Source organism: Babylonia areolata, chromosome 11 (genome assembly GCF_041734735.1).
Source record: "Babylonia areolata isolate BAREFJ2019XMU chromosome 11, ASM4173473v1, whole genome shotgun sequence".
NCBI classification, from domain to species: Eukaryota; Metazoa; Mollusca; class Gastropoda; order Neogastropoda; family Buccinidae; genus Babylonia; species Babylonia areolata.
In genome coordinates, this window is record NC_134886.1 from 29,823,379 (window position 1) to 29,833,378 (window position 10,000).

A 10,000-nucleotide genomic window follows, 5' to 3' on the forward strand; every position below is an offset into this window, starting at 1 on the left:
ATTGCCTCGCGGCGAGCAAGACAGGCCACGTATCACAAATATCGAAGGGCATTCTGCGTTTGGAAACCAGGAGAAAAACAACAGCGTTTGGATTTTGATAAGAATCAGAAATGTTTGTTCGTTAGAGAACCGGGGATTTGTCAGATGTTTTTTTAATCCCATGCCCCAGCCGAAGGGGGATCAGTGTTGGTAATGGGTGGATGAAGAGATTAGGTTCTGCATCACATCTCCCACGGCCGCTCTTCCTGTCTTACCCGCTGAATAGGCTGACAACCCCCGGCCCCCCTCGAAACGTCCCCCCCACCCCCTTGCCTCCCCCGCGCCCCCCATTCCTTTTCGCATTGTATGGTTATTCCAGTTGAAAATCGCTCTCTCTCTCCCTCTCTCTCTCTCTCTCTCTGTGTCCACATCTCTCTGTCTGTCTGTCTCTCTACCTCTCTCTCTCTATGTGTCCCTATCTTTCTGTCTGTCTGTCTCTCTCTGTGTCCCTATCTCTCTGTCTGTCTGTCTCTCTGTCCCTAACTCTCTGTCTCTCTACCTCTCTCTCTCTGTGTCCCTATCTCTCTGTCTGTCTTCCTCTCCCTCTCTCTCTGTCCATATCTCTCTGTCTGTCTGTCTGTCTCTCTCCCCCTCTCTCTCTATGTCTGTCTCCCTCTCTGAGGTCACTGACTTCACGCCGTCATTACAGCAAGGTCATCACGCGCCATGACCTCACGTGCCGAACAAGGTGAACTGACTTCAAAGGAAAGGTCAACCCTTACCGTCCATCCTCCTCCCTTTCCAACTCCCTACTTCTCTCTCTGTCCCCCCACCCCCTACCCCCACCACACCCCTCTCAGCAGCCAATTAACATGTGCATGTCATTAGCGGACGTCCTATGTTCCACACACGTCCGATTCGTTACGCCAGGGAAGGGGGGGGAGAGGGTGGTCTGGAGGAAAGGGGTGGGTGGGTCAGGGACTTCACTCGTTGTCAGCCTGGCGTGGATGTTTGTTGTCTGTGTCGCTGTGGCCTGGATTCACGTGTTGGATGTTTGTTGTCTGTGTCGCTGTGGCCTGGATTCACGTGTTGGATGTTTGTTGTCTGTGTCGCTGTGGCCTGGATTCACGTGTTGGATGTTTGTTGTCTGTGTCGCTGTGGGCTGGATTCACGTGTTGGATGTTTGTTGTCTTTGTCGCTGTGGCCTGGATTCACGTGTTGGATGTTTGTTGTCTGTGTTGCTGTGGCCTGGATTCACGTGTTGGATGTTTGTTGTCTGTGTCGCTGTGGCCTGGATTCACGTGTTGGGTGTTTGTTGTCTGTGTCGCTGTGGGCTGGATTCACGTGTTGGCTGTTTGTTGTCCGTGTCGCTGTGGTTTGGATTCACGTGTTGGATGTTTGTTGTCTGTGTCGCTGTGGCCTGGATTCACGTGTTGGATGTTTGTTGTCTGTGTGGCTGTGGCCTGGATTCACGTGTTGGATGTTTGTTGTCTGTGTGGCTGTGGCCTGGGTTCACGTGTTGGATGTTTGTTGTCTGTGTCGCTGTGGGCTGGATTCACGTGTTGGGTGTTTGTTGTCTGTGTCGCTGTGGCCTGGATTCACGTGTTGGATGTTTGTTGTCTGTGTGGCTGTGGCCTGGATCCACGTGTTGGATGTTTGTTGTCTGTGTCGTTGTGGCCTGGATTCACGTGTTGGATGTTTGTTGTCTGTGTCGCTGTGTCCTGGGTTCACGTGTTGGATGTTTGTTGTCTGTGTCGCTGTGGGCTGGATTCACGTGTTGGATGTTTGTTGTCTGTGTCGCTGTGGCCTGGATTCACGTGTTGGATGTTTGTTGTCTGTGTGGCTGTGGGCTGGATCCACGTGTTGGATGTTTGTTGTCTGTGTCGCTGTGGCCTGGATTCACGTGTTGGATGTTTGTTGTCTGTGTCGCTGAGGCTTGAATTCACGTGTTGGATGTTTGTTGTCTGTGTGGCTGTGGCCTGGATTCACGTGTTGGATGTTTGTTGTCTGTGTGGCTGTGGCCTGGGTTCACGTGTTGGATGTTTGTTGTCTGTGTCGCTGTTGCCTGGATTCACGTGTTGGATGTTTGTTGTCTGTGTCGCTGTGGCCTGGGTTCACGTGTTGGATGTTTGCTGTCTGTGTCGCTGTGGGCTGGATTCACGTGTTGGATGTTTGTTGTCTGTGTTGCTGTGGCCTGGATTCACGTGTTGGATGTTTGTTGTCTGTGTCGCTGTGGTTTGAATTCACGTGTTGGATGTTTGCTGTCTGTGTGGCTGTGGCCTGGAATCACGTGCTGCTGGTACCGGGTGCAGCAGCAGAACCACCACTGTTCTCCCCAACCACGCTAGTCATTGCTGTACCTTTCTTGCTTTCTTTTCCATTTCATCACATGATTTATCTCTCTCTGTCTCTGTTTCTGTCTCTCTGTCTCTGTCTGTCTGTCTCTCTACCCCCGCCCCCCACACCTCTCTCTCTGTTAAGAGAAATAGTATTTTCCTAATTTCTATAGTTGAAGTGTGTAAACAGTATTGAATGCTTGTTGCCAGTTACGGTGATATCTGCGTCTCTTGTTATCGCCTCTCATTATTATAGGGCTATGGTCTTAATGAATGAATCATCTGCGTCTGTCTCTGTCTCTCTCTCTATGTCTGTCTGTCTGCCTTTCCCTGTCTCTGTATTTATCTGTCTGTTTTCACAATAAACATACACAGAGAGACAGGGGGATGGGGAGAGACAGAGACAGATAGAGCACGAACCGGGCTAGTGGGGAGAGATGTTGATGTAGACGTGGACGTTTTATATCGCAAAGCCGCTTGGAAGGGGGTACACATAAAATGACAGAAGTCACATTTCGACACAAAGGAAAGGTTATGTTACATAAACGCTACGCCTTTTAAATGGTCTGTATAGAGATAAAGCAAAAATGTTTGAGCGGACCGTTAAGTCTTCTCCGTCTTCTTCAGTAATGGGGTGCGACTCCCACGTTCATGTTTGAACGTTTTTATCCCCGTCGTGTAGGCAGTCATACTCCGTTTTCGGGGGTGGGATGAAGGACCGTTCACTGTTAGCAGAAATTCTGAAGCGGGAGAGAGAGAGAGAGAGAGAGAGAGAGAGAGAGAGAGAGAGAGAGAGAGAGAGAGAGAGAGAGAGAATAACACGTAGTTTTGTGTGCCTTTGAATATAGTGAGTTGATATATATATATATATATATATATATATATATATATATATATATATATATATATATATATAATATTCTACCACTGCTGCTTCTATTAGCAATAGTTCTACCGCTACCACCACCATAGTTGCCGCTGCTGTTAGTGCTACCGATGGTGCTACTTGTACTACAACAACCACTGTTGTTGGTACTCCTCCACCCCCCCCCCCCCCACCCCACCCCCTCTTTTGCTTGCTTCAATACCAGTCAGCCTCTATTGTTAATGCCCTCCTCACACCACATCTATACACTAATTACCGCTGCCGCTTTCACCAACTTGGGTGCAGGTACGACTGTTATTTCTACAACCCTCTTGCACAACTCTTTAAGTGCAGCTCGTGGGCCGCTGGTTAATGCGGATCTTGAAGAGAGTGGAGACGGTGATGTAAGCCAGACTGTGGGTGGTATACAGTGCACTTCATGTGAGCGAGTGCACACAATGGGAGCCGGTGGGAAAGGAGCGTGGGATACGAACGTGTTGCCTCGATACCCGCCCAAGGTGTTGTGTTGGTGAGCTCACCTGTGTGGTTAATCTATCACGGCCTACCTCCCTTGTTTCGCGCTCTCCGGCGGTGAACTGGACCGAAGTTACAGCCCCGTCAGATTGTTCCGCCCGGCGATCTTGTTGGTACTTTGGGTCTCCCCTTCACCAAGTTATTAAGATAGACACACTCACTCTTCTCTTTCCTCTGCTATTCTATGACCCAACATATCCCTTGGTCATAATTCTTTTGGGTAAGATTAGTTTCGCAACAAATATACATTGAAGTGAGAAGATAATTCTCATGCTTTCCATCCATCCTGATGTTTATAATTATAATATCAAATCCCTACTGCATGTAGTTTTGGCGTAGTGGCCAAGCAGACAAGACACTACTTAGGAAGGAATAGTCTTAGGTTTCAGTCTCAAACGGAATTGTTTCCAAAGCGAATGGAAAGAAAAGGCATATTCGATTTGAAACGTAGAGCAATCGAAACAAAAACAGAACAAAACGTTTAACAGGACACTCTGGCTGCCAATACTCTGATCACGGCTGTTTCAGAGATGCTATCCTCTCAATTCTAAGTGACAAAGCTGCAATTCAAATTATGAATTCGTGGTCAGCCGGTACTGTTATTCAGCAAATTTCGCTCAACCTCCATCACTTTACATAATTCGTTCAGCTGGTCTACTGTACGAATACTGCAATGGTGGTTTGTCAGATTTCTGTGCCCTCGATGGTGATCGAATATCACTGTTATATGTAAGCATTCTCGCAGGTCATCTGATAAGGTTGTAGAGTTTTGATTGTTCACAGTGCTGTCATGAAAGCAAAGCCTTGATGTGGCTCAGTTTGTTCGATTGTATTTAATTTTGTTTTTTTCAGAATTGAGGGTGTTTATTGTTGTTTATTCAGTATGAGGAGGAGGAATTTTGTTTAATGTCCTGTCACACATATCGGTGATTGAAGACATTTTGTTAAAGTATTTATGAATACATTTGAGTATTATCGGTTTGAAGGTGTGGGAGATGTGAATGAATGGAGGGTTAGGGGAAACTCGGCAAATAGGCTGAAATGAGGGTGAAGTTTGAAAAAAATTTCTAAATACGATTACAGGAAATTACTTAAAGGACTTCGTAAAAGAGAAGTCGTTAAACTGACAAGCGAATGCAAAATTTCAAAAACATCAACGTTCTCAGTCACTTGTGAAGACACACTTTCGTGTACATAAGGCTTCATCAAGCTACAGTCAAAAATTATATGCTTAATTGTCAGGTTACTAAAGCATATGCACTTGATCCGTATATACTTGGTCAGTAATGAATTTGATAATAGTCTGAGAGCTAAACTCAGAATTGGTCTGCGAATCGGACCAAAGTCTGAGAGAGTCAACTGATGAGGTTTTAGACTTGAATTCAAGCACCTATAAAAGTATCTTTCTAGTATATTGCTTATTTCCTTGTATGACAATGGGCAATATACTTTTATACTATATGTATGATTCTTTGCTCCCCTTTTTGCTGCCCTGTCTGCTTGGTCGTTATAAAGGATGAGTTGTTTAGGTTGTTTCACGCTGAACACACCAATACACAATACACAATACAATACAATACACAAACTTTATTGTCTATACTTTGGTACAGAGATGTTCTTTTTGGCAGCAGCACATGTCCAACATAAGAAGAAAACAACAAACAAGTAAAATGAATAAAATGAATAGAAAATAAAAAGATAAATTAAAAGGCACCAAATGGAAATAGCTATATACAAATATACAGATTACTGAAATTTACGTGCCTCTCCATTTCAGTCATCAAACCGCATTGCACATCTACCCCCCCCCCCACACACACACACCACGCACACACACACGCACACATACACTCTCTCTCATTCCCTCTCTCTCTGTCTCTCTCTTCACAAGAAATGCAACTACAAAGATCATCGTTCATTGGGTTTCCCAACCTTTCAGTGTGATTCTCTCGTCCCGTTCATTTCATTCTTTGTTTGTTTTTCTTTTATTCACAAAGTTTGGTCAGTGACTACTGATTTCTAACTCCATTATCAACGTGGAATTACAAACTGGACTCAGCTCAGACTCAGCTATCGTGCTTTCTTCTGAGATCTGAACTCTGAATGATATAACATGACAGACGATGGTCATAAAAAATAGTGTATTTGTCTTATTGCTGTGCTCGTTGTTCTTTCATCCACACTTTGATATGTATTTCTCCGGTGGGGTATTTTTTTTAAAGAGAGGCATGAACCTGGTTGAAACGCACAGATGACATGGAAACGTATAACGCTGTTTTACTGAATGAAAGCCACATTTTAGCTCCGCACTTGATCCAGAGCGACTGATGTGTCAAACAAATGCGTCATCACATCCAAAATTTATTCTTTCCCTCGCTCACCCACGAGTGTGTGATTTAATTAGCACGAGCAGGCCTACAGGGGTGAAAAAGTGTCTTAAACGATTCAGTGACACTGCCTGTGTTGCTTACAGCCCAGCCACCACACAGAGCCATGATATCAGGGCTGAAAACATCATAAATGTAGATCCCGTAGAACCTGATAAAAAAAAGAGAAAGAAAAGAACACAGCCACATGAACAATAAAATTAGGCACAAGTGTAGTCATATTCATCCACATCAAGTGACATTTTTTTTATCACACAGACAGCGACAGCGACACACACACACACACACACACACACACACACACACACACACACACACACACACACACGTCACGCACACACCCAGAGTAGATATATATATACATCTTTCTATCTCTCTCTATATATATGTATAATGACGTTTGCATATGATTTTTAACGAAGTTTGACCACTTGTTCAGCAATGTGCCCCTGGAAATATCTGATCCAGTGCATGTTGGTTTTTGTCAGTCCTATGCAGATACCGTTTAACCCCCCACCACACCCCTAAAAAAAACAACAACTTTTACGTGCGCTAAGTGCATGCTGCACACGGGACCTCGGTTTATCGTCTCATCCAAATGACTAGCGTCCAGACCACCACTCAAGGTCTAGTGGAGGTGGAGAAAATATCGGTGGCTGAGCCGTGATTCGAACCAGCGCGCTCAGATTCTCTCGCTTCCTAGGCGGACGCGTTACCTGTAGGCCATCACTCCACATGGGAGTCGCTCAACCACAGCGTGGCAGTTTCAGTGAATGATTTGTTTCCCGTGTCGTGTGTTTCAGGACCCACTACTACACTACCTACAGGAACCAGTACAGACAGCAGGCTGTCACCAAGTACAAGTGCTGCAACGGCTGGATGAAGCAGAACGACCAGGGCTGCACCTACCGTGAGTCTGCTGTCTGTCTGTCTCTCTCTGTGCCTCTGTCTGTTCCTGTCTGTCTGTGTGTCTGTCTCTCTCTGTGTCTCTGTTTCTCTGTCTGTCCCTGTCTGTCCGTGTGTCTCTGTGTGTGTCTGTCTGTGTTTGTGTCTGTTTGTCTCTCTGTGTCTCTGTTTCTCTATCTGTCCCTGTCTGTCTGTCTGTGTCTGTCTGTCTGTCTGTCTGTGTCTGTGTCTGTATGTCTCTCTGTGTCTCTGTTTCTCTATCTGTCCCTGTCTGCCTGTCTGTCTCTCTGTGTCTGTCTGTCTGCTGTCTCTCTCTCTGTGTCTCTGTTTCTCTGTCTGTCCCTGTCTGTCTGTGTCTGTGTCTGTCTGTCTCTCAACCTGTTTCACGCGCACGCGCGCGCGCGCGCGCACACACACACACTCACTCTCTCTCTCTCAAATGCACACACATACACACGGACGCACACACACACACACACACACACACACACACACACATGGTCTCTTTTTCTCTGTCTCTTTCTTACACGCACATCCACACACACACACACATCACACACACACATACACACACACACACACACACACACACACACACACACACACACACACAGACATATATATATATATATATTATATATATATATTTATATATATATATATATATATATATATATATATATATATATATATATATATATATGAACATACACATATATACACATACACATGGAAAGAGGCACACACACACACACACACACACACACACACACACACACACACACACACACACACACACACACACACACATATATATATATATATATATATATATATATATATATATATATATATATATGAACATATACATATATACACATACACATAAAAAGAGGCATACACACACACACACACACACACACACACACACACACACACACACACACACACACACACACACACACACACACACACACACACGCACAGAGAGAAAAAGGAGGACGCGAAAACAAGTCCGATCAAACAAGCGCACTGTCAGGAGCAGCATCAATATCCAGCACATCAAAGCCGCCAACCTGGGCCCCAGTGGAAGCCTGGTAATAGAGAGGGACGATTTGTCACGCCTGGCATAACCCGTGCTTCATCTGCAGGCCGGGGCTCGTCAGATGTCTCCAGGAAGGCAATACTCCCTGCTACCTGAATGAGGGAGGGATGCCACTCTGATTAATGCTGACCCGGCCCTCCACAGGAAAAAGCTATAGATTCTGGAATCTTTTTTTTTCTTTTCTAATTTATCATGTTCTACGAACTACGAAACACACACACACACACACACACACACACACACACACACACACACACACACACACACACACACACACACACACACACACACACACACACACACACACTGTGTATTTCATTATCGCGCAATTCTTATATGTATCTTTTTTCTTTTCTTTTTTTCCCTTCTATGTTTCTCCTCTTTTTTTCTTCTTTTCTTTCTTATCTATATTTATATTTGTTTTGTTTATTTTTTATTGTCTAGATGGCTTGATGTAAAAAAACACACCAGTTGTTGCTTATTCAGTTACCATCTCGAAATAAAAATGTTGACTTGACTTGACACAGGCACACACACACACACACACACACACACACACACACACACACACACACACACACACACACACACACACACACACATATATATATATATATATATATATATATATATATATATATATATATATATATATAGAGAGAGAGAGAGAGAGAGAGAGAGAGAGAGTTTTTGGCTCCAGGCCTTCTTCAGAAGCATTAGCATCTATATAAAGCAATGGACAGAATATTCCTGGAGGAAGCTATTGCTTTTTCCGTTAATATTTAACCTGAACCGTACAGGAAGCCAGATGCAGGAAATTCATTGACTGGTCAATAATGAATTGACAGTGTTAAGAATGACAAAATGTTTAAAACACACACACACACACACACACACACGGGGGGGGGGGGGGGGGGGGGGAGAGAGAACGGAAATATGCTTGTTTAAATGTTTCGTGGACAATCTACAGGGAACACTAATTCTCCTTCTGATCCAAATAATTTTGTCATAACCATGTATGCATAGCTTCCAGAGACGAACATATTCAAGGAGTCTGAACATTTCTGTTCCGAAGGTTAACCAATGATGTTTTGTTTGTCTGGCCTGGAAACGTGTTTCAGAGTCTGACAATGAAAAGTTGTAGTCACAGAGAATCCACAAAAACACAAAGATAAGTTATAGTCACTGAAACTCTCAACAAAAAACAAACACAGTTCTCAACAGAGATATGTAACTCCTTACCATCTAACACTACTACCTCGAAACTATCCATAAACTTGTATATCATGAAAATACAGAGGCGTTTGATAAAGCAACATAACTTGATTTTTTTAAAAGAGACATATCATATCAAAGGGGAAAATACACTTAATTAAAAAAAAAAAAAAGCAAAAAGAGAGGTCACTTGAGACAGCGTTTAGCACCTTGCACGATTAATGGGAAGAGGTACAGAGAGATGCGGGGGATACAGAGAGAGATATGGGGGAGGAGCACACACACACACACACACACACACACACACACACACACACACACACACACACACACACACACACACACACACACACACACACACACACAACGATAACGATAACGATCTTTTATTCAGATTAAGGCCAAAGCCCCTTACTGAAGGGGGTCATACAAGAAAATAAATAGAGAAAATGACTTGACACGATAAACCAACATCACAAATCAACCAAAAGTAGCTAATACAATACTCAACAACACAGTTCACAAAATAACGATTCGAAGTCTCTTCAATGCCTCATATAAGTATATGCCCAAGTTTTGTTGAGTAAGAGCCCATGTTTTGCGTGGTGTGTGTGTGTGTGTGTATGTGTGTGTGTGTGTGTGGTGTGTGTGTGTGTGTGTGTGTGTGTGTGTG

The 10,000-nt window shown here is 44.0% G+C and overlaps 1 protein-coding gene across 17 annotated transcripts in view; it reads left to right on the forward strand.

Annotated features, from left to right (window-relative positions):
• The window catches only part of LOC143287646 (uncharacterized), a 378,570-nt gene that overhangs the window by 130,583 nt on the left and 237,987 nt on the right, over positions 1-10,000 (forward strand). For all 17 annotated transcript variants that reach the window (XM_076595773.1, XM_076595775.1, XM_076595774.1 and 14 more), the window contains exon 3: positions 6,905-7,011. In XM_076595773.1, the coding sequence (XP_076451888.1) occupies positions 6,905-7,011 (107 nt within the window). The remainder of the gene's footprint in view (positions 1-6,904; positions 7,012-10,000) is intronic.